The 25,310-nt window shown below is 41.4% G+C and overlaps 1 protein-coding gene across 5 annotated transcripts in view; it reads left to right on the forward strand.

The window, feature by feature from the left end:
- Positions 1 to 21,666, forward strand: part of LOC121296841 (protein Jade-1-like) — a 41,218-nt gene extending 19,552 nt beyond the window's left edge. For 2 of the 5 annotated variants that reach the window (XM_041222685.1, XM_041222687.1), the window contains exons 5-12: positions 819 to 1,003; positions 1,882 to 2,093; positions 2,733 to 2,900; positions 3,571 to 3,687; positions 4,682 to 5,197; positions 11,689 to 11,806; positions 16,065 to 16,217; positions 17,875 to 21,666. In XM_041222685.1, coding sequence (XP_041078619.1) covers positions 819 to 1,003; positions 1,882 to 2,093; positions 2,733 to 2,900; positions 3,571 to 3,687; positions 4,682 to 5,197; positions 11,689 to 11,806; positions 16,065 to 16,217; positions 17,875 to 18,704 — 2,299 coding nt within the window. In that variant the 3' untranslated portion in view covers positions 18,705 to 21,666. The remainder of the gene's footprint in view (positions 1 to 818; positions 1,004 to 1,881; positions 2,094 to 2,732; positions 2,901 to 3,570; positions 3,688 to 4,681; positions 5,198 to 11,688; positions 11,807 to 16,064; positions 16,218 to 17,874) is intronic. The other 3 variants (XM_041222688.1, XM_041222689.1, XM_041222690.1) reach the window with 3 other exon arrangements.
- The last annotated feature ends 3,644 nt before the right edge of the window (positions 21,667 to 25,310 follow it).

Raw genomic sequence — 25,310 nt, forward strand, 5'->3', positions numbered from 1 at the left:
TTCCTGTGAATAACAATAACGCATGTAGAGCTCTTTTTTTTTATTGATTTCTTTCTTCCTGGTGACTACTAGGGGATATTCTACACAGCACAGAAGACATAGGACTGTATGTGTCTGGTACTGTGACAAAACACAGCCTTGTGTGTTTCTTCTTTGGCTGTGCACACATCGTGATGATGACGTTCAGTGCCATAACCCCCGTACAAAAAGCAATCAAATATTTTTACAGCTCCAGTGCTCTAAGGCAGCTGGGACAGGTTTGTTAAGTCGGCGTAAACTAAATTGAGTTCCTTTGACCTAAATATCTGAAAAAGCTAAACCTGTGAGCTTGAGTTTGTCTGCTTGCCTGGGCGGTGTGGGGCTGGAGCTCACCTTTGTTTGGTAGCCTGCCAGGAAGGCCAGTGCTATGCTTTTATGCCATGCTGCTGTGGGACCGTTGTACCCAGTAAAGCTGCCCTGGTCTGATTCAGATACAATCACTTGCCATCCCTGAAAATTCTCCACCTCCTTTGTATACACTGAAGTGTTTTAGGTAACTTGAAGACTAGCCTTTTTAACCCTGTAATTCCCAGTTTATGTCTTTCTAACTAGTCCCTGTTTCTTGCACCACACACAAATCATATCTGATACACTGATGGGCATTATGGGCAAACAGTAGTTTGAGGCTACCTGTCTATCACTGGTTTTCAAAATAAATAAAAACTAAACAGGTGATAGAAATGTATTTGACTTTCTCACTGTGTATGATATTTGATGCTAGTTGAAGACACTTTAGCTAACAGAGATGTGGTGCATAAAGCTTGCTTCTCTGATTCTAGGGCATTGCCAGAAGTCAGCTGGATTCCTTTCTGCTCTGCCTCCCAGAGCATCCTGAGCGGGTTCCAGTCCTCCAAGCCTGGCCATGTGGGCATGAGGACCTCGGCAGAGCAGCTCAGCCGCTACGACCTGGACGACTGCGATGTCTGCTGGCTGGAGCTTGTCAACACGGAATTCAGGGAACAAGGTACTCCTTCAAAGTGTGATCCATTACTGACATATTGTCGAACCCTTTTTGTAGTTCATTCTTATGTAGCAGTAATTCATTGTGTATTTTCTTTACTTGCTGTATCATATTGTGATAGAGGTAACTTTGTTTGGGTCTTTCAACAAAACATCCTTCACTAAATGGTCATTTGATCTTATGCATCAAATAAGTAACCGGCAGGACCATCACATGTATTGTGACACATATCATATTGCAACTGTCACATTGCGATACATATTGGGACAGTAATGTTTAGTTACACCCCTAGTCTTAAGTTACAGATGGCCGCATTTCAGATCAGTAGTGTTCCACATCGCAACTGGCATCAACAAAAATAACTACAAAGAATCTCAGGGCTGATTGTTGGATGTTACTAAGTGCATAAGGGCTTCTTTGTTTGCCTACTGCAGTCTCACATGAAAAAATACCAATTTTAATACCATTATTTCTTCCTAGTTGCAACTGAAATGTTCAGAACACCCACTTTGTTGTTTTGCGAACAATTGCTTCCCTATTTAAATGTCACAGGGACACTAGTAAAACATTAACCCAGTTGTAACCTTATTTGCTTTGAGAACAGTTCAGTTTCCTGGTTCCATGGGGACGAAATTAAGCTAAAAGGTCTTGGAGAGAGGAATTAGACTTCAATTGAAGGGTATCTCCAGGTAGCCTGTTGCTTTTTAAAGCACTGCAGGGAATATTCATTGATTCACTTTGAGAAACAATGTGACAGTGCAAAAAAAAAAAAAAAAAAAAAAGTAATTTATTGCACCTTGTGAACCAGAGTAAATCCTCTTTCTACTGTGACCTGAGTCCCCAGTGCCTTCAGCTCTGAACACCTTGCCCTCTCCCCGCAGCACTGCCCGAGCTGGATGAGCTGACAATGGAGCGGGTGATTGAGGAGCTGGAGAGCCAGTGCTACGAGAACATGCAGATCGCCATAGAAACAGAGGAGGGACTTGGTATCGAATACGACGAGGATGTGGTGTGTGACGTGTGCCGCTCGCCCGAGGGAGAGGATGGCAATGAGATGGTTTTCTGTGACAAGTGCAACATCTGTGTTCATCAGGTACTGATATTTCACCCTGCAGCGCTGCCCCCGGACATGAAACAGCCCAGTTCCCCTTATTTCTTCTCTCTTACACTTAACTCATGTCCATTGTTATATCCAAGTTTGAGACTTTGCCAGTGGTAGCCAGCTGTTCAGTGTGTGTTACTCCTTTCCATCTTATGTTACCTGGCCTTGTTTGTGCATATGCAAATGACTGTGGAGCTGCTTTGTGAATAGAGAAGCAAATGACAAGGGCAAGAAGTGTGATAATGAAATGTTAGTGTGATATTCAAATCTGAAATGTCACATAGAATGTTAAAAGAAAGCAGGGATGGAAATTAGACTTCCACTGCATAGCAGGTTGATCCGTTTCTGATTTTACTATGACTTTAATAAAACACACCTGAGCTTGTTACATATAAAGCCTGGAATGGGCAAAACTGCTATGCAAGAGTCTTATAAGTAGTGTAAATGGTGCCTGCTTAGAAAATGTAGGATGCTTTTTAGTGCAAATAAACCAAAAAAAACCTTTCAGTTCCAGATTTCAGAAAATCAAATTCGGCTGGTAAAAGGAGGCAAGGATAGGTTATTTAAAGAAAATGTAATTGGATGGTCCCTAGAGTCCATCGTGACCTCTTGTGTGGGTCTCTTGTGCAGGCGTGCTATGGCATTCTGAAAGTGCCTACGGGCAACTGGCTGTGCCGGACCTGTGCTCTGGGGGTCCAACCCAAATGCCTGCTGTGCCCCAGGAGAGGGGGAGCCTTGAAACCAACCCGCAGCGGAACCAAGTGGGTCCATGTCAGCTGTGCCTTATGGATACCTGAAGTAAGCATCGTCCTTATTGATTGAAGTCTAGTTGTTTTCTCAAAGAATTTGACTGGTCTCTATAAAAAAATGTATAGATCTCTTTTAATGTTAAAGACTACTGCAGAAGTGGTATGAATTAACGTTAGGTTTTTGAGATCCGGCAATTTGAAAGAGCTTTGAAAACAACCTGTCATTCTCCTTCTGAAGTATTCTACTTGGCAGACTTCACATAAAGGCCGGTGGAACGAGATTTGTGCACTAAAATTAAAATGACTACCAGATTTCTTTAAAATAGTTAAATTATTATTATTCATTAATGGGTACATCCAAATGATATAGCTGGGTTTGAAATTATGCTTTATACATTATTTAAATGGAATGTGGATTAAAGCTATTATTGAAGCTTTTAAGAGAATTTATTAAAATAGGCCATTAAAAGGTAGAATGAAAGGAAAAGATTGTAAGAGAACGGCGCTGTGAGTCACAATGAAAAGAAGGGAAGAAGGGTTGAGGAAAAGCGGGTGTCTGGAGCACAGGCACAACAGAGTGGAGGACCTGTACAGTGCACTTCTTTGCATAAGAAAGGAATGTTAAGATTCTGGATGAATTAAATCCTTACCATCCAAACAGTGCTAAATAAAAGAAAGCTGTGAAGGGCTACACACTGAAAATGCTGTGTCGTGTGCAGGTGAGCATAGGTTGCCCCGAGAAGATGGAGCCAATCACTAAGGTGTCCCACATCCCAGCAAGCAGGTGGGCCTTGTCCTGTAGTCTGTGCAAGGAGCACACAGGCACCTGCATTCAGGTGAGCAAAAACAGACAGCAAAGAGAAGCTACTTCAGTGTGACTGAAGAAACCACGGAGCACTTCTAAACATATAGCAGACTCCCGGGGCCCAGTAACGTTTAGTCATGAAATTAGAACGGAGACTAGAACTGCCATTATTGGAAAGTGCAACGTTCAGTAAGGTACAAGGCTTGTTTGCTTGGCTATAACATTAATGCTATAGCAGCGCTTTAGTTTATTATTCCTCTACCTTGCAACTCCCTAGGCAGTCAGTCAATCCATTCGAATCCTTCTTGGATCAGTCACTCCCCTCAGATGGGATTGACTTGCCATTCCCTGCAATGTTGTTACCTTTGATTTACTGAAAAAAAACAAATTTGGTTAAGTATAAGCTTAATCAAAGGCACTCTTAAGATCTGTTACCTAGTGTACTTGAAAAATATTATGTTTGCGAGAGATTATTATCTTTTGGGGGTGTCATTTTTCTTGTCCGTCAACTGCAAATCAGGTTGAGCACGGGAACCAATTAGGAGTGTCAGTGTCAGTGTGAGTGTGAGTGAGTGTGTTGCTGCTGTCGTGTGCAACCTGTACGTCTGTTTGTGAGTATGAATGCGGAAGAAAGGTTCTCCCTTTGATTGGAAAATAGTAGTCTTTGTAAAGAAATCTCACTCTTTTGAAGGAATATTATCCTAATACCAGTATTGCATTAGCCTGATTCTTTCAATTCAAACATACAATTTTTTTTTTTTTTTTTTTGTAAAATTTTACTAACTTCTGTGCGTGTGTGTGTGTGAATGTTTTTCATTGGAAGGTGGGTTTGGAAAATCTAATTAGTAGGGACATCCCACAAGCAAACCTGCTGTGTGTGTGTGTGTGTGTGTGTGTGTGTGTGTGTGTGTGTGTGTATATATATATATATATATATATATATATATATATATATATATATATATATGCTATGGATGCAAGCATGTTGTTAACAAGCCTCCTCTCCCCTCCTGTCTCATCTTCAGTGCTCCATGCCCTCCTGCGTCATAGCCTTCCACGTCACCTGTGCTTTCAACCACAGCCTGGAAATGCGGACAATCCTGGCTGAGAATGACGAGGTCCGCTTCAAGTCCTACTGCCTGGACCACAGCAGCAACCTCCACAGCGGTGCTGGCACCAGTAAAGGAGAGCAGCCCCCAGGAGATGGAACTACCGAGCCAAGAGTTCTGCAGCAGCAGCAGCAGGAAAAAATAGACAAAATGGAGCTGGAGAAGGCGAGCCAGCGGAAACAGAAGCTGCAAGAGCTGGAGGACGAGTTCTACAGGCTGGTGAACCCGGCGGACGTGTCCGAGAGCCTGGGCTTGCCCGACGCGCACGTCGACTTCCTCTATCAGTTCTGGAAGCTCAAGAGGAAGTCGAACTTCAACCAGCCGCTGCTCACTCCCAAGCAAGACGAAGTGGACAACCTGGCCCAGCAGGAGCAGGACGTGCTCTACAAGCGCCTCAAACTCTTCACCCACCTGCGGCAGGACCTGGAGAGGGTGAGTAGGCCTTCACGTCGCCGCCGGTTTCCTCGGCAACAGTATAGTTTATTATAGCTTACCGTGTGTCCCGGTTCTTTCCCGTCTTTCCACTGTGCTGTTCTGGTACACCGCAGTAGACTTCTGTTGTACAAGTATGATTTACTCAATGTCTAATGAGGTATGTCTGCAAAACTATATCACCCTTCAAACAGAAATGCTGAAGGGAACTGAAGATATTGTCAACTGCCTTTGATAAAAAAGGAGTTCAGCAGAATGTCAGTAGTGTTGGTTGAAAGAATGGTGTAAAAATATCACCTACTACTGTATGCATATATCCAACCAAGACTTCGAAAATGTTGTAATCTCGAACAATAGCAAGAGTAACGTTTGCTCTCCACCAGAGCTATGTTGCCACTCGATACTGCTGTACACAACTCAAATATATTTAAAAGCACAATGCTTGAGACTAGAACACCAGGAAGTCATTTTTTCCTGGGGCCAAATAACTAGAAAGCAGCTACCATCTATTCCATAGTTAGTTAGTTCCAAGCAGATATTTTGAGGTCAGGTTTGAGATTAACTGCTTTTTAACACCCTAGAAAAGTCATAAAACTAGAAAAAAGATAAATTATTATTGGATTAAAGCTTTGCGAATAGGCCCTATATGTTACAACGCATTCATAATGACCTCTTTCTTTCTAGTGCTACAAATCAATACATCTTGTTCAGTTCCACAGTCGCTCTGTCACTGACCTTTCTCTGTGTGCTTCATGTCTGCTGTTTTGTGTTGTGTTGATATCACAGCTCCTGTGGCTCCAGTGTCCACACTGATATGGGCAGCGAAAGCAGACAAATAGTGTGAAATCTGCACGGTAGGCTGGGGCAGAGACTTAGATAACAACCCTTCTGAAGAGACAGGAGGCACAGTCCCACTTCTGTATTTATTTCACATTTTCCAAAATGTTCAATAACAATTTTTCAAAATAGATTTGAACCTCTCTGTCATAAGAATGAGTTCCCAGAGAACTATACAAAACTAAGACATGCCGTCTGACTTGCAGATGAATATGTTTTTTCTCAGCTCTGATTAGCATTTGTGTGCACCAGATGAAAAGGCTGTAGTTATTGCCAGTTATAGTTTTGTTTTCTGTAATTTCGTTTTTGCTCCATCTGCTCGCAGTTAGAAACAGTGCTAATGTCCTGACGTTTTTTGCTTTGGCGTTCCTGACAGCGAGACTGAAACACCAATTACCAGCTGCGAGGTGGTCCTCAGTGAACGTGTCAAACGCTGCCATAGGAAGCAACTTGTGAAAGAGGAATTCTTTAAGTGGAACAGCTTGATTTGGTTTGATGCTGGCGGATTTGCTTTGAATTTGATATGGTCGTTAGCTTAATGGGCTAGCAAGGGAGAAGTACTGTGTTAGAAGAGGATAGGCTTCAGTTGTGAAAACAACTAACACTTGTCAAGTACAGTACTTTGCACTTAATAGCTATGTAAAAAATATAATCAACACTACAGAATGAATTGCAGAACACGTCAGTATAAGCAAAAGGCACCTGAGTACATTCATACTGTACATTGCATTGATATGCAGTATCTGCTACCAAAACTAGGCTGGTTTAGCAACTTTGAACGTAGCGCTTAAGTTATACCACAGGATCGTTTATGACGTTGATTTCATGGCAGGTGTCTGTTGTACTGCGAAAAGAGCCCCCCTAAGTCAAAAAGATGCTCTGTCCCAGTTGACTGATCTGTACAGATGCATTTAAATAAAATAAAAAAGAGGTCCCCTGCTATTCTCTGCCTGCTGTAAATTGCACAGCAAAATGTAGTTGAAAAAGCGGCAAGGGTTTTTGCCTGCGGATTATATCCTCCTTTGATGTGATATGAAATGAGCAAAACACTCTTGTGCGACGCGCTGAAGATGTTCACAACCCGCTGCTACAATCAAGGCACAGCGGCACAACAATGGGATAATTTAGTAATTATATAACGAGGAGGCTGTTGTTGTTGTTGGAGATAAGATTATATAAATTGCAGGGTGTACCATTCCTGGGTGTTTGCAGAAGAGTTGCAGGTTACAGTCGATTAGCTCTGCCTGTGCTGCCAGGCAGCTGGGACTTGCTCCTGAGGGAGGATTGGGGCGGATTATTTAACTGATAGCTGGGGAGAAGGTGGGTCCGGGGGAGGCTTGTTATTCTTCTGTGGTCAGGTCAGAGGGCCACTCTCTTTTGTCTATCCTCGGTTTTTGTGGCTTGGCCATTTTTGAGGTTGATTGCAAAGCAGTTACATGTACTGTAAGGCCACTCTCGTTTACCTTCGTTAAAGGGATACTAGTTTAATTTTGCTGGAATTTCATTTCTTACACTTTTATTTTCTTCTATTATATGTTGTTTACAGTCTTTCATCTTCATCATACATTTAGCCAAAAGAAAGATGCATTATTAAAATGTGAAAACATGAATCTAAAATGGGTTTCATGATTTATTGAGGCAAGTTGTTAACCCCTGTGTGGCCTGGAGAGGGATATTTATTTCAGTTTTGCTGTCTGAAATGAAACTGGTATCTGCAGCCACAAAGCTTGTGGTCGTGGGGAGAAGTTCTCAAGGAAGTGTGTAACCAGGGATCTGTTCACCTTCCTCTTATTGGACCATTTTATGCATTGAGATTGAACAAGTTAAACCTCCACCCAGGTCCTGAAGCTGTGAACTGTTCGCGGTCGCTGTTAATGTGGTGTTCATGCAAGCATTACAGCTCCACCCTGTTGTAGTGTGTGTACTGTATGTCGTCTTTGTTTAATTTATGCGCGTACTTTGAGACACCTTCTCTTGTTGCACTAGTGTGTCCCATATCCTCACACAGTAGAGTAACTCAATTTCGAAACAGGAGGGAGATTCTCAATAAATAAAGAAACACAATAACTGGCCTGGAACCGACCTGACTTGAAATATTTCCGAATGTTTTTAGGAGCGTGTATCGGACCTGCAGGAATTCCCTGTGAAATGTTGTCAGCGTGTGACAAGATGCTGACCTGCTTTATAATAATTTCTGATTTACTTCATGCTTGGCAGTGGAGCCTGTAAACCAGACTCCTCACTTAGTGCTGCTTCAATAGTAGGACAAAGTGTTAACCAAGCCAGGCTTGCAATCCATTTCTGTAAAGTGACCATTGAAGATTTAAACAGTCTCAAAGGGTTTTTGTCCTGTGTTGACTAAACTAGGTCAGTTTTCTCAGAGGAACGAAACAATAAAAAAATTAAACTTGCAACAATAATTTAGTTTGGAGCTGGTCATGGCATTTAAAATCCTGTTCCGAATAGTTCCTAAGACAGTTGTATTGTTCTTTTCAAAACGTGCCTGTGCACTTACTGTTGGAATTTACTGACCTGCTTGCTTAAACCTATCTCCTTGTCATCAGATAATACTGCTAAAAAGAAGAACATTGTGTACTGTACATGACTGGATTGGATTGTTTTACAGTTACCGTGCTATTACAAATTATTAAACCAAAGAGAGCTTATGTACATTCTTTAATTTTGAAAGATAACAAATGAATGCTTTTGGGGAAATGTAAACTGCCGAAGCCTCCCATTACCACAGGCAAGTCATCTTTCAGGTCCATGTGACACGCAACTCTGTTGTTCATTATCTCGGTAACATTACATCCCCGGGGCGGGGGGGGGGGGGGGTATGGGAGATTTGTTGCCAGTGGAGACGCAGGGACGGACTTCTGCTTTTGAACTCTGTAATTGAGCTTCTGAATTGAAAACAAGGCCGGCTAAGTGGTTTTCATTTCAAGTTGAGCTTGTGGGTGAATTGCTTTGTTTTCTAGACGGGGGTGGAGAGACACGGTTCAGAGGACGTGTTCATTAATGAGCAATGGCACGTGGTTCATTATTTCTTAGTTCTTCAGCCATAAACAGAAATGAGGGTAAGAGGAAGGTTGTGAACAGTACTAAATGCATGTGGACGGCCGGGGCAGCTGCTTTGAAGGCTAATGTCTCCTTGTCAGCCAAGGAGGGTGGCTTGAACTGTTCGACTTTGCCACCAGATCAGCTCTTTCAGTGTCAGCAGTGGGGAGCTGCAGAGTGGATGTGGCGCAGGGTCAGTGTTGAGATCTGTCATCACTGATTACTTCCCCTAAGTTACAATGATGCTTATTAGTAAATTCAGAGCCCTGTTTACTACTTAGTACATGCCTTACAGATTAAACACCTGGCCCCAATTACAACATCTAACCACTGGCAGAGCTGTTTGCATGGTTAACATCCCAACAAAGAAACAAAATGCAGTTACAGCATTTGGCCATCAGTGGCACTGCATCCAATGCAAAAATCCCATAAGAAGATTAAAAAAATTAAAAAAAAACACACAAAAACATGCTTTTAAATACATCCCTATATGTATGATTCTGAAGCTAGACATTATAGATACTGCGCTCTTAAATTGTCAGAAAGATAAACTTGATGTTTTTGCTGATCGGCTAAAACAGATGCGTTTTTGTTTTCTGAAGGGTCTGAGGAAGCTTGTTAAGAAATCCAAGATGTAACTGTCAGGGTAGATTGCTCAGTAGAAGGATCCTGACACATTGTAATGCTCAGTAAGGCTACGATTCTGGTAAAGAAGCATGTGGAGCGTCTGCTGTCAGAAGCTGATCATTATACCAACAGGTGTTCTTCCCTCACAATCGTATTCGAATGAGCGTTGATAACCATTCGTTAAATGCTGATTGGCACGTCGTTGCTATGCAGATGAACTCAACGAGCTGTTTAAACTCAAGACGCTGACGACACAGCATGTGTCTGGATCCTCGTCAGCCTTTTCTAGCAGAGCAGCCAGCTGACAGGTATTCTCATCCTTCCACTTAAGCAATTGCAGTTTAGTCAATTTCTGTTTCTAACCAGAAAAAGAAAGAAAAACTTTGTAAAGACTTCATGCAGTTTTACAGACCTACATATAGTTATCTTTAAGTTTTTAGTGTTGAATACCGGGAGAGAAATCGAGCCTCGCGACCGCTATTGCTGAGGAGATGGGTGTTGCCGGCTGCATATGCCCTGTACAGTGTCAAAAACTGTAAAGTAAATCAGAATAGCGTTATACACTATATTCGAAACATTCATAAATAAAGTCAGCCAGTCATGCGCTGCCTGATCCAGCTCGGTGGATTGATCCTGCTCTGATAAGTAAAAAAAACAGCTTTTCTGTGAACAGCTGGAACAGCCTGGCCCTCGTTAACCGTTCGGGTGCCAGGAAGTACCATACCATACCCCACCACGCTGTGCCAGCTTCAGAGAATGACCCTGCCATTACCTCACTGCCTTTAAATGCCGGAGGAAACAAAGGCAGTCTTTACACAGACACATGGTGGCATACTAAGGGAGTGGCATGGCGCCAGCTTCTGACTAATCACTTTGATTGCTGCACAAGTGTGGACTGGCAAGAGCCCAGGGTGATAGATCCCTTAAGAGAACACTGTATTACTGCTTAATAGACCTAGATCTGGATGCACAGAATACATTGTGGGGAGGTAGGAAGGTCACAGTAGTATCGTAATTGAAATGGGTGGTCTCTTAAGTTGTGGTTCTTGGGCTCTCTCTCAAGTGCATTTACAGCGCTTTGAGGTTTTCAGAAATGTTGGTGCAGATTCTGGTCACTTGTGCATGAAGCTGCAAACCCACATCAAAAACACTTGCCGTAAACATTGTAGGTTTCCATTTCTCTCTCTGTAGTACTGTAGAATGAAGATTATTTTTTTCTCTCAGTTCACATTAATGCAGAGGTCAAGATTCCAGACATCCTCCCAACAAACAAACACACACACACACACACACACACACACATCACACACACACACACACACACACACACACACACACACACACACGTGTCGTTTCCAATAAAACCTATTTGTATTACTAGCAGTCCCTGCAAATAAGACTACATGCAAACAACTCCATCTGACTGGAGGGCCAGTTTTAAAATAGGTCAAATGCATTGCATTTCTACAAAGAGAATTAGCAGTCTGTCGCTTTCCTTGACAGGTTAGTGGGTCAGTGCACTTAGGAGACACTATCCCCTCGAGCTGGTGATGATATTAATGGCACCACACCACATCTTGGACCTCAAGTACAGACTTTTCCAAACAAGCACTCGCAAATGCAGGCTCTTATCATTATTGGACTTGGTTGTAACCAACATGAAGATTTAACTACATTAGTGGTCCCCCAAGAGTTACAGATTATCTGCTCTCCACACCATCATTGTAGGAGATCTTGTGAATTTTAAGACTGCTCTTCATTTTTTAATGGTTAATCTGATTTGTGTGTGTGTGTGTGTGAAAGAGCATTTCATTCCCTGTTGAAGTCATGGGAATTAAGCACAGATTCAGAAAACCTTCTACACTTATTCACGGAAAACGCAATAATACATCACAAGCAGGCACTACCTCGTTATGCAAGATTTCTAACCGGAATTAACCTGGTTTTGTATTTCTCCACTTTCCTGATAGGTTCGGAACCTGTGTTACATGGTGACAAGAAGAGAGAAAATGAAGCACTCCCTTTGCCATCTCCAAGAAAAGGTGTTCCACCTCCAAATCCAGCTGATTGAGGAGGACTTGGCAAGAGGTAAGGACCTATCCAGAGGCAGGAACCATGTGCTTTAGAAACACTTTGCCCTGTCTCAGTTTTAATCTTCACTCTGTGTCCCAGACTGCCAGGCCAGGCAGTGGAGAGAGACATGCTAGTTTCTTTGTGCCCCTCTAGACTGATACTGCTGTAGTTTAGCTTTGTTTCCACTGCCTGGCGCCACCTGGCTACGGCTGCCCATGGCAACAAAGCAGAGCGTTCCAAGACTCACCCGAGCAGCCTAGCGGCTATCCGGACAGGGTTTGTATCTCATTCTCGATGTAGGCAAACTGGCTACAAAGGAGGCACGTCCTCACGTACCCAGGAGGTGCATGTGGAGAAGAAACCGTCAGGGAAACTGCTACCATTGGGGCTGGTTTCCTTTCATATAGGTAGCACGCATATGACATTTTCTTTATTGTTTTTCTTTAAGCCTTATTGTATTCACCGAAAGCAGAAGTTAAATTCAACAGTGTTCATCCTGCTTTGGCACACAAGATGTCTGAAGTGGCATGACTTTTTTTTTTTTTTTTTTTTTTTTAATTCATATGAAAGCAATGACAAAACCTGGCTGTTTTGTTTGGCTATGATCTCCTTCTTAAACAGATTCCTTTTTATTTGTAATGTTTATTTTCTGGTACACCAGGGCCTTAAAGTCAGTCCTCTCACAACAACACAAACTACAGTAGGAACTTGGATGTTTTTAATTCAGATCCACGTGTTTTACAGCGTATCAGTTTTGCAGCCGGGTGATTTCCTATAGGTTGGGTGTGTTTGTTCAGTTAAAAGTTTTAGTTATGGACCCACCAAAATGACAGATTCTACATATGACAAGGGAGTCGCAACCAAATAGGCAGGAATTTGAGTAAAAAAAGGTTAAGAGAAAACAGTAATAGACTTGCAATCTAATGCTCTGGGAATATCGCCTCTTGTGTTTTTATACCCTAGCATCCAAGCACACTGCCAGCAATCCATCGCTGGTGACCTGGCTTTAAACCCTGTTGAGCCGAAGGCAGGGGCAGAGCATCAGGATTTATAAAGTACTCCTGACAGACGAGTGGATTAACAACCCCGAGCTCCATTACACTTGGATACAGTGTGCTGAAGCCACAGTGTCGGCTAATGTAAGCACTGAGCTGCACTAATTCAGCTGTGTTACAGTAAACCGGTGTAGCAAATCAGCACGTTTTAAAAAATGACACTGGGCTCTCAACACTTTAAGGTTGGTCAATCTAAAGAAAATGAAGTGTCTGTAACTCTGGTTAAGCCAAAGTGATCTTCAGTGGTTATGGTAGACTGCTACCACATTGTCATATTTTAACATGACATCACAATGGTATGACCCAACGGACACACACACGTGTAGCCCATTGCAGTACTATATCAGTACCAGTTTGGGTTTCTTAAAGCTGTCTGGTATTCTATTACTATTCTAATGGTGTTTTTCAAGCTATTTTAAAGCAGAAAACAAGGTCATTTGTCTTTAAATAATTCAGATTCATAGCATTCTGTATTCCTCCCAAGGTTAAAAGTATGTTTGTTTATGTGGGCTTAGATTAGGAAGAAAATGCTGAAACAGTTTAATTCCACCAAAGATTTATTAGGATGGCAAAGTGTAAACGGAGCTGAGATTTCAGGTTCGCTTGCGATTGCCACATTCATCATTCTCCAGCAAGCTCCGTACACCCTGATGTTTTGCCAGAGTTGCTGCGGCAGCATTTCCTCTATCTGAGGCTGTGCCACGCTGCACTAAATGACTGTGTCTTTCAGAGATGCAGATTGAGGTTTGTGGCGGGACAGCCTGGTAATAACACTTGAAACGGTGAATTCATCGAGCAGGAGAGTTGCTTAGGAAGAAAAGGGAGGGAATGGTTTTTAAATTGTTTTATTAAACATGATGCTCAGATCAAGGATTTAACTCTTTCATGATACAGGCATTTTCAATGCACAGAAAGTTCACACACAAATTTTTCATCTGTGGCCTGCTGTGTAAACCATCTATACTTCCTCTCCTAGTAGACTTGTGGATAGTGTCCTGATTTTGAAAGTATGACTGACTGTGGACTAGTAAAAGTAATCTAGCATTGCTGACAGCGTTGCCCCCAGTGGTGTGGAGCTGCAGTATGTGATACTGTCCTACACTCAGCTTTATGCACTTTAAGAAACAAAACTAAATGCAAATCTGTATATTGTATACCATGGCAATTGTATATTGTATACCATGTTTCTAACCTCTAACCCATACTCTTATGTAACTGTACTGTTCAGAATACTGCATAACAACAGAAGACCTTTTAACTTTGATATGTCTGTTTCTCAGTTTCACCTCTTTGGGATTTAAGACAGGCACCCCGAGGGCTTTTTCTTATGAATGTTGTTCTCGGTATGACTGTGTAACAAGGTACAGGATAAATCCTTTTTAAAAAGCCGCCACCTTTATTGTTACTAGGTAGCAGACGATACATGATACAGTTGTTGCTTGCATTTGGAGTTAAAATGAAAAAAATTAATCATGTACTTCAAAGACATTTCCCCAGGTAATACATTCAGGAGGAAGCTAGAAACTAGTTTAAAAAAGCAAGAATGAGCTGATTAAACCTGTTCATCGACCAAGCTTTTGGCTGCCTTCTTACATGCGATTGTAGTGCACAGATTTGTATGAATTAAAACACTGTGTGCATGTGAACAGGTTTAGACACTTGCTCTGGTGCTAGGGACACAGACCATGTCAATGACGTGCACCGTATGAATGCGAATGATTCATGATGGGAATGTACTTACTGCTGTTGCTCATGTATCACTTTCATTACAGTTTGGGATAATTTCTTTCAACATAGTGCTGTGTTCCCTTCTACACGGTATTATTATCTTGTCACGCAAGAATTGAAGCCCAAAAGGCTTGCCAAGCACTTGCACAATCTGGGGTAAGATGGAGGCAGACTTTCTGAAACGCTCTGCTCTGCGCTGAGTGACTAGTGTATATGCAAATGTGGTTTCTAGCCTCTGTACTGCAGAAGCACAAGTGATAATGTAATTGGATGTGTTTTAAATGTTGCAGCTGGGCTTGAGTGTGCGGCAGGATGTGCCTTCCTTGAAAACTGCTCTGTGTTATTCTGGTCTGTCATCTGTTACAGGCGTGTACTCTCTGCCTGAGCACAGTGCCGTGTGGGGAGTGTATTCAGCACACGGTAGACTGGCGGCAGGCCTCTGTACTAACCCCAGAACACCCTCCCATTGTGCTCCCAGACCACGCTGGGGTAGCCCACATCTGTTCTCTTGACACTTAAGGATATTTGAATTGCGTAACAAAGTGATGGGCCCTGGTATCAGTGGTATCAAAATACTGTCAGGCACTTGAAAACCTATCCTATAAGGGTAATGGCACAACACATACTGAACAGAACAGGAATGCTGCCTGTGTCTAGTGAAGAAATTCCATTATTGCAGTGATGAAAGCATTGATTACATTTCTAAGCTATTTTAACACTTAACCCTGTACTGCTATGCACATATTGTTTGATTCAGTGTTGTGCACACAGGTGGAATTACCATCTAATGTTGAAATATACCATAGGAAAGCCAATTAGACAGAGAAGGATAGGAATAGTTTTTTTCTATTAGGCCTGCTAGTTGGATTAAGGATGTGACAGTAACTCCATCTTGACCAAGTGCATTTAAACAGCACTACATAGTATATATTTTCATGTATATTAGGATGTTGTTCAGACAGTCCAAAACTACTTTGTACTCTGTGTCTTGATTTTGAATGCAGGAATAAGAACAAAACTTACATTTACCAGTTGTATTATTTGTTTTGGAGCAAGTCGTTTTAATACCATATCATAAAACAGTGTGGATACTGTTCACACAGATGTACCATTCGCAGTTTGTGTAAATATGTTTCTTGATGAGATTTTATCCAGTTCCACTGTGGGGAACCCCACCTCTTTACAGTCTGTGACCATCTCAAGAGTATTAAATCAAGCAAGGAGGCAGCACTGCGGTCAATACAAAGCGGCAAGTGATAACAACAGAGCTTCTTTACATTCTGTATTAGCCCCTCAATGTTGCGTTGTGCTTGTTAAAGGACGATCTTGTTCCCAGAGTGCCGTGAACCTGTCGGGAGAAGCTGCTCTTGACTGTAACCTGCTAACCCCTTCTGAAATCGAGATGACATTCTGCAATAGCTCCTTCCGAAACCTGGCACTTCATTACTAGGTAATTTACAGAGAAGCTCTTTGTGCCTTCTGTTTTCCAGAGAAAGCAGGGAAAGGAGGGAAAGCAGCAAAAGGCAGGCAGAGCGAAGTGAGAGGACGGAGGAAGTGTAGCCCGGAGAAAAATGAGAGGTGGAAACCAGAGAATGGATCCTTGCTGAAACAGCTGGGTGAATTCTTGCGCACTTTTTTCATGGGTGTATATTTTTTGCATCAAATTCAATATTAAGCCAACTGTTAAGCTGAGTGAACACAAAGCCATTTTGTGGCTTGGAATTTGGTTTCAGAAGGCTAGGTTTCAGACCACAGCATGGCACACCAGGGGAGACTTGGGGTTTGTTACAGCAAAGTTGCCTCAGTCTAGTTCTTCTGGTCTCCTGGAACCAGGTTTCATGCCACTGTTCCTGAAAAGGTGGCTTTGTGTTCCCTTAGCTTTACAAGAGGGAGTTTTTGTTTTTCATTGCATCTGTCTAGCTGCTGTGATAAGATTTTGCAGAGGTAGAAGCCCACGTCATGTACTGCTGTCAAAGCCCTGACAATCATATACCAGAGTCTTGCTTCAAGCGAGTCGGTTCACTAATTGACGTTCTGACAGAAACAGACCCTTCGGGAGAGTTGTTTGTTGTTTCGAGTCTGATAATTAATAAGAGCAATTGGAACGTGAAGCCCCTTCAGACTGGCGAGTGGGAGGAAGTGAATAGTACTGAAGTGTTAAGGCTATTAAATTTATAAAATTGTGGTCTTATAATTGTACACAGCTTGGTTCGAACTGATACTCTTAGTAAATATCAGCTTGATGAAACAGAAAAACAGAACTCGGCCTTTGAAATATTAAACTGCCCATCCTCCCACACATTCTGTTGTTTTGTATTAAGCCTGAACTATTTATACAGGTCAACTGAGAAGCCTTCATGTAAATGTCGCCACCTCATTGTTGTTGTGAAGCAGGTATCCTGTAGTTGCCAAGGATACAGCATGCACCCAGGAACAGCCAGGGTCATTGTACTCAGCATTCCCAAACAAAAGAAAGAAATCGCTCTGAATGGATCCTAACCTGCAGCTTTTTGATGCTTAACAATGACAAAACCTGGCACGTTTCCATGAATGAAATTCCACACTCTGTGTTCTGCTGTGCAGTTATATGGTCTGAAATGAGGAACCGTATCCTACAGGACAGACTGATCTGGAGGTGAAATTCACATCCAGACACCTACTCTGCCTGCCAGACACTTCAGCTGTGCTGCGTCATGGAAACTGCACGCCAGACTGCCTCACCACAATGATTTTTATATATTTTTTGTGTTACTTAATTGAGCATAGGCCATTGCGCTGCAGGTTTTGTTAGTGTCCTGCAGATGAGTTTTCTGTATAGCGTGATGCCCAAATTCTTTTTTTTTTGGTAAACCCAGGGGGTTGTATTTGATCAATCTAAACAGTAGCGCCTCTTCTACTTTTGAAAGCTTTTCATTCGTACAGTGCAGTGGCCTGTTTTTGATGTCTGTAAGTTTCAAACGGGGATGTTACATGGCTATATAAAAATATTTTTTAATTTTTAAAGCTGGGTTGAAATAGTCAAATAAAAGGGTCTTGTTTGTTTCAGCGAGGCTCATTTTAAGAAGTAATTAAACTATTAATATCAACTGTATGTGTGTAGGTGTGTGAAATCTCAGTGTACATTTTTGCAAGCGTGGGCTCTCCAAACCACCAGTTTCTGCTATTCAGACATTAATAACATTGGTGCTTGGTTGCTTTACATGCAGAAGTTGATAACGATATATTATTAACTTCAGTTGTGTCCCACATTTTAGGGAAAGTTCACTACACGCCAACTTTTTAAATCTGTTTCTGTTGTAGGTTTGTCCAAGACTTTTCCTATTGACGAAGCACTCTTCAACAGCTGGCTGGCGCAGTCAGTGCAGATCACCACGGAGGACATGCTGAGCCAGTGGTCCCTCCACGACCGGCACGAGGAGAAGACAGCCAGCCTGCTCTCGGACCAGCTTCTGCAGGGCGAGGAGAGCCTGCTTAGCCTTATGATGGACCACTCCATGAGTTCCACATGGAAGACTCCCCAGGTAGGCAGGAGAGCCAAGGGGAAGCCCAGGGGGAAGAGTCGCAAGACCTCCTCCTCCTCCTCCTCCAGGGACGACAAAGGTGGCCACTCTGAGGAAGCAGGGACCCAGGAAAAGAGGGCCTCAAAAAGAGCTTCAAACCACATTGAGAGATCCAAATCCTCCAAGACAGTCCACCATCATCATTACCACCATCGGAGGAACAGTATGTCCAAGCAGGATCCCAGCAGGAAAGGCTCTCCCCAGCCCCCCGTTTCCAAAATGGATTCCTGTCACATTTCGGAGGAGAGGAGCCACTGGGTAGACCGCAAGGAGCCAGCCCAGGAGCCCAAGTACCCAGTCAAAGTGCCTGAGGCGGTCAGCGCCCCCAAGACTGTGGTGAGGTTCAGGTTACCGAAACAGGGTAAGTCAAAGTCAAAAGCTTGCAGCCAGGACCAGGGCAACGGCACTGAGCACATAGAGAAGGACAGCTTTGACAATGAGACTGATGGCTATTACTCAGACGCGGAAATGAGTGACTCTGACACACAATCCAGCAACGGGAGAATGCGTCTCGGGCAGCTGCATTCAGGAACCGAGGACCTCGTCAGGAGAAGCGTTTTGGCATCTTAAAAACAAAACCAAACAAAAAAAAAAACAGCGTGGAAGCAAAGTTTGAACCCAGTACAAACTGCCATGTCTTTTGTTTTAGCCAGTTGTCATAGTTTAGTATGGATTTCTTTCCAAACATAAATCAATACATTTCGAGGTTACAAATGCTGTTGCCTTCCTTTTTCACAATGGAAACGGATAAACATTTTAAATGTTTGTTACATCGGTTAAAAAGATGTTAATGGCTACCTGTTAAGCAGTAAAGCCTGTGTGTTATGAGTGATAACACACATGCATGTACTTTATATGTAAGTCATTGTAATATTGAAGTATCAGCTAGACTAGCCTTGTGTTTTAGCCTCTTACAGCTACCGTTGCCAGTATTACCTCCTTGTGCGGGGATTAATAAACTAGGGGCATTACCAGCTGTCATACTTCCTTGATACTGACCTAAAATGTATGTGATTGGTCCTTGTTTTTCAACAAACGTCTTAAGTAAATCGCAAGTAAGGTAACTGATTTAAAAGTGATTTTTAAAAAAAAAATAAAAAAAGCACAAGTGGTTTCTGGGGAGTCTTACATCCCCACCATAGGCATAGGAAAGACTTTAATTCTTCCATTCAACGTTTAAAATATTGCTTCACTCTTAGACCAATCAACACACAGTATAGAGGGCTCTATTCATAACAGTCTTGTGACAGTGTGTTTTATTTTTTTGGTGGGGGGGGGTGAAATCACTTTATAATTTCTTGGCATTTGGATCTAGTTAACAGAAGGGATGCACAGCAGTACATAAAAGAAACTGAGAGCAATTCAAATGAGTTTCAATGAGACATCTTTGCCACTGTCTTGACGTAGTGCAGCGTTCTCATTGAAGTATTTCTTTTTGTTGCTGCTGTGTTACCTTCTGATTGAATGTTTAAGACATGCATGTTTAGGCTCTACACTGCTTTCAATTGATTCCTTTGAACCTTGAAAATACATGGTAGTTAGTGAGGTGTTAAAATGCTTGTGATGGTACTTCAAACACTTCAAGAATCAAGTGTAAGATACTTAACACAGATTTGCTTTTATTTTTAAATGCCACATGCACTACTGACTATGTTTGAAGTAAAAAAAAAAAAAAAAAAAATACCAGTGAATCAATCAAGTAACTAGATATTGGCTGCCTGATTTTGCAGACTAATGAGAAAAAAAAAAAAAAAAAACCCTGTTTGGCATTGCCCTGGCTTGTCCCTTGATAATAATGCTGTGCTTGTGCCATGCTGACGATGGCAACTTTCTAGAAGATAATGCCCCCATCCACCGTGCCAGAGTCCAGCATCTATGATCACAACCATCCCCGGATCTCAATGCAATTGTTTGGACTTCAACGGAAGGCAAACGGTCGCCCCACTCAATATTATGTACAGAGCCTAATAAAGTGGCCAGGCAGTGTACATGCATTCTAAATGGTGTTGAAACTTTGTGAATAGGGCCCCTTGCCACTCATTTAACCAGTCACATTAATACCGGTAAGAATCCAAACACAAAACCCTGTAAGTTGTATTGCCTGGTCTTTTAATCTAAGAGAAGAGCGTTTTCTATCAGAGTGGTCCACAGTATTTACTCAGGGGTAAAAAAAAAGAAGAAAATATTTATTCTGTGGCTTTTTTGCGACTACACTGTTCGAGTCCTGACTACTGCTGAGCTTGTTTTTTTTTTTTATAAATGCCAAAGAACAGTCTGAAAATGTGGCACTCAAGGGAACTCAAACTGTCTTCTGTCCACAGCGGTAGGAATACAATTGGGACTAGTGGATTAGAAGAAATGATGACATTTTCAGTTAGTTGGGTGCCTTGTGTTCCACAGTGTCGCAAAAAACAACACTGTCTGAAAACGAATCCACTTACACAGTTATAATCTTTAGTGTGTACAAAATGCTTTTTTTTTTTTTTTTTTTTTCCAGTCGTGGTCAACGTAGCCAAATGCTGCTAAATATTAGAGACAGCCACTACTATCCAAGGTGAAAGATTATCTATCCTCTGTGTTCTGCAGTTCAGCTGACCAACAGATTTTGACCAACAGGTCTTTTGTTTTCATTAACTATGCCCCCTTTGCTGTTGTCTGTGACAGATTTTGAATGTCAGCACAAACCTAGTGCTTTGTAACTTTCAAACTGGGTTTTAAAAACAGTTCTCAAAAGTTCAAATATTTCGCTATCCCCCCATAATGGGCCTAAGCTGTTTAACACAAACATGGTTTAAATATAGCTGGATTTTTCAGTGATTTAGGATTTGTTATAATCTACAAAATTGCTGACAGCGAGTTAATAAATGGAGTTCTCCCCTTAGGAAACCATTCCCATTGACAAACTTGGAATTACTGTTGGAGTTACTGTTTCTGTTGCAGAGCTGACCTCTCAGCTGCCAGTGCAGAGACATCTGTCGGCAATTCTAAGTGTATTAATGCTTTGTGTGAAAGCTATGATGGGAATGAATGGTCATTCACAGTACTGTTGAGTAACACCAGGGACTGTTTGCTGGTGGGGTTTATTGCCAAAGCGGCATTATGAAAACAAAACGTTTCAAAGGATTTCCCCTGCGGTGTTAGCTGGTTTAATCCTCTAGGGGTTGAACCCAGGTTATAGTCGACAGCTGATTCTTGGTTTCGTATGCACCTACCACAATGTATAATACAGTACTAGCAAACAGTTTTCTGTAACAGGTGTTGTAGGCTTTAGCGACCAGTAAATATAATGGAATGCTCAAATATAATTAAACATACTCTATCTGTATCGGAGCTTGCTTCAGTGTGCTTCAGTTCAAAAAACCAAAATGGTCTTTTAAAAAAAAAAAAAATTCAACAAACCACTGCTTCTAGCTTCTGTGTTCTGCATACCGAGTCCATAGTCTTTTTAGTACAGGAGGATCAAAGGGACAAACATAAAGGACAAATAATGACAAGCACATGTTCTGTAACATGTAGTCTATCCCAGATGAAAGAACAGATTTTCAACAGTGGAACACCATATGCTCTCTTTCAAAAATACAGTAAACAGTATAGAGTAATCAGATGATACATTTTCCCAATTTTTCTCTGATTTACTGACCATCCAAAAAGAAGTGGGTGTGCTGGTGTTCAAGATATTAAAATATCTCAGACTTTCAGGCAAGTTTGCAAACTCTTTATAGAGTGTAGAGTTAAAATGCAGCTCCTGCCAGGTTTAAAGATTTCTCTTAAAAAATGTTTACAATGTGTATTTGATCCTAAATGTTTAATAAAAGAGCTGAGATCTGAAGGAAGCTGTCACTAAAGGCACTGGAGATTTTGGGCTGCCTCTGTCATTTGCTTGTGCACAGGGGCTTGTAAAATTAAAAATGTGCAAGCAAAACTTTTTTTGTGTTCATTTATCTGGGACCAGCTAATAATGTGAAGGATCCGGGTAAAACCATTCCTTTTGGACAATGTCAATTCTCTTGTCTTGTACCCTTGTCTCCACATTTCTCAGCTGTCTCCTAGATTTTGATTGAGACTACACATATTGCTTGCAGGTTTAAAAAAAAAAAAAAAAATAGAGAAAACAAAACTACAAAATGAGTCGATCCAAAGACATCAGGCTTCTACTGGATCTTTAAATCTTCCATTTGCAGTTACCATGAGCCAGCTTGAGGTGTTCACCGCTTCACACAGACACACATACATACACTTACAATCACACATGCAGTCACACACACACACACAGTCACATACACATACAGTCACACACACATACTCAGTTACACACATTCATACAACACACAGTCACACACATACACAAACACACATACTCACAGACACACACATACAGTCACACACATTCATACAATCACACATACACAGTCACACACTCATACTCAAGTGCTTATTTGTCCTTTAAGCTTGCTGACCTTTTTGCTGCCACGTACAAACATTACTGCTCTCTGTCAGTTTCTGATACAATAAAAAGAATGTTGCAGAAGTTTTTTTTCCTTCTGTGTTCTTTGTTTCAAAGAATGTTGTGCCATTTGTTAATAGCAAAGAGAAATATTGAAGATATATTAAAAGAAGAAGAGCTATTTTAAATTATTTTTGTTGGCTTTTTTTTTTTTTGGGCGCGATATTTATTTTCTTGTATTAGGATCTTTGTAGAAAAACGAAACAAAAAAAAATGTATTTTCCATTAGTGCAGAAACCTATTTTTTTTTTCCTTTTTTGTACATTTTTCATGTTAAGCAATCTTTTAAAGCAATATGATGTACAAGAAGGTGTTTTATGTGACTAGCTGCATGCTGTTTCTGTCGCCTTATACTGGCTGCATCCACCATTGTTCCCCACCTGATATGGAGGACATGGGCTGTTGCATAATAATCCTAGCAATCCTTGGTGTGGTTGACCAATGCAGTCAATAAAGCAGTGCTTTCTGTGTATCCATGACTCTCTCGTGATTTGTGTGGCCTTGTTCTTTACCCCATTACTGTACTGTGTGTCAGACTAAACCTGCCGCGTTCCATTCACAATCACTGACTGCTAAACCATTACAGTGACGGAGTCTCTATCAATTATAGTTACAGTGAGAAGTTTCTTCATAATAACTCAAATATATTCAATATATATCTATATTATATATATAGTAATATATTACACACACAGCTAAGGCCAAACGTTTTGCTCCTCTGCACTAAAACATCATGAAGTAAATTGTCTGCAAAAGATAATGCAACCCTATATTTAATTTGACATTATTAACAGCCACTTCTCTCCTGCTAACGGTATTTGGCAGTTTTTTGTAGACCAATGTTACTGCTTGTTAACAGCTGTGTGGTTGTCTTATTCTGTAACTAGAAATGTAAAGTGTGATATTTTGAATAACCTTTTTATTAAACCAACATAAGCTTTAAAACTCACATGCCTTTTAAACTGATAGAGAACATTATAGCTGTGAACATGGTTACAGATGCTTTCAAAATGAAATTCACTTGTAACATCCAAATCTATCGCAGTGTGCTCATTTAGACAGTTCATTTATTTGCCTGCAACAGAGTGTAATAAAGCTTTAATACCACAGGGGGGCTCCAAAATCACCCTGTGCACTTTGTAGCAGTGTCTGTGCCTGTCTGACAAAGAAGCAGCATAAAGCATGTTGTTCGTTCTGACTTGTAAGTGGATGGTAGTGAAGATGCGCTATTATGTTCCTAGTTGTCCTTACGTTCAAGTGCAGTATACTAGCAATAGCTCTGAATTGAGCGATGTTGAAGCAGTGCTGACCTCTGGTGGCAGGCACAGGTAATTACAGGGAGAAAGCCAACAGGTAAAAAACACACCACATTTTCTCAGCCTGTACTGTTCAACTGAGCTGTAGACGTCTGGAGTTAGTCCACCTCTGGCATTCTGGAACTTTCAGACTCGCTGTGCCAGCTGGCTCATGCAGGAGCAGTGCTGGCTCATTCCACTGTCTTCACCACCGCTGTTTTAAGTGGGTTTCAGGGAATAACAGCCCACTAGGCGGTAGGATTTATCACAGGGAGTCCTTGTATAACTGTACAGTGTTTTAGACTGAGTCTCGCTCACCAGAATGTTTCCATTTGGAGGCACACACACAGGGACTCAGAGAAGATGCTATTTGAAGTGGGAAACACAGATTTAAAACAATATTATTTACATAGAACGCATTCATTACAGAGTTGTATTCAGCAGTCACTTACAGTAGAATACAAGCTAGCTAAACTCTGGGACAACCTAGTGCCCCGACCATCGACAGTGAATTGCACATCACTCTTACCTGTTATGCACTCGCACTACCCACATACAGTAGGCCTCAAATGTGCAGTTTTGAAAGAAACACTTTATAGTAAATATGTTTGGTATTACTTTAGGTTAAAGAAAATTTTCAGTGTTGATGCCTTATTGTCAGGATAGCTGTTACCCTTGCATGTCCGGGGTCTTTGCACCTCAGCAGTGTCTTCTGGGTATATATAATCCCCATAGAGTCTCTGTCACAATTTGTCTCAGAGACCAAGTCAAATTCCAACAGCATTACCTGTAGATACATGCATTGACTGTGTGCTGTGATTTAAGTAGGGCTTGAAGTTTTCAGGTTTTATTTTGGATCACATGACGTCCCTTTAAACTTATTCTGTTTCCCAATTAAACTAAGAAAAAGCTGTCACTTGTTTTTACCATCCTATCTTAACTGAGCCTGATTCCGTTCTGCTTATTTATTATTTCAAACAGACGTGACAAATTGCATGAATTGCTCATCACTGATCCTAATTGCATTTCATTCTTGCAATCTCCTAGTTTATTGTTGTGCTTTTCACTCATTTAACAGAGTTGTCCCGAGTTGTCTTTTCAGCATAAAATACCCAGTATGGAGTGCACCCAAAGTCCAGCATTTAAAATCGCCTTGATTAGTAGCATAGGAAAATCTTAAGTCCAGTCTTTAATAAATAGTCTTTATTAGGATGCAGAGATATCTTAACAACTAATAATTATCATTTAAAGGGAGGTAGAGATTTGGAAAATAAAAATTGCAAAGTTAAAGCCCTAGATATAATTGATGTAAAAGCATAAGGTACTGCTAAATATAAATTCTGTCATCAGTTTAATTGATCTGCCTACACTTCCCAT

Source organism: Polyodon spathula, chromosome 22 (genome assembly GCF_017654505.1).
Source record: "Polyodon spathula isolate WHYD16114869_AA chromosome 22, ASM1765450v1, whole genome shotgun sequence".
In the NCBI taxonomy this organism is placed as follows: Eukaryota; Metazoa; Chordata; class Actinopteri; order Acipenseriformes; family Polyodontidae; genus Polyodon; species Polyodon spathula.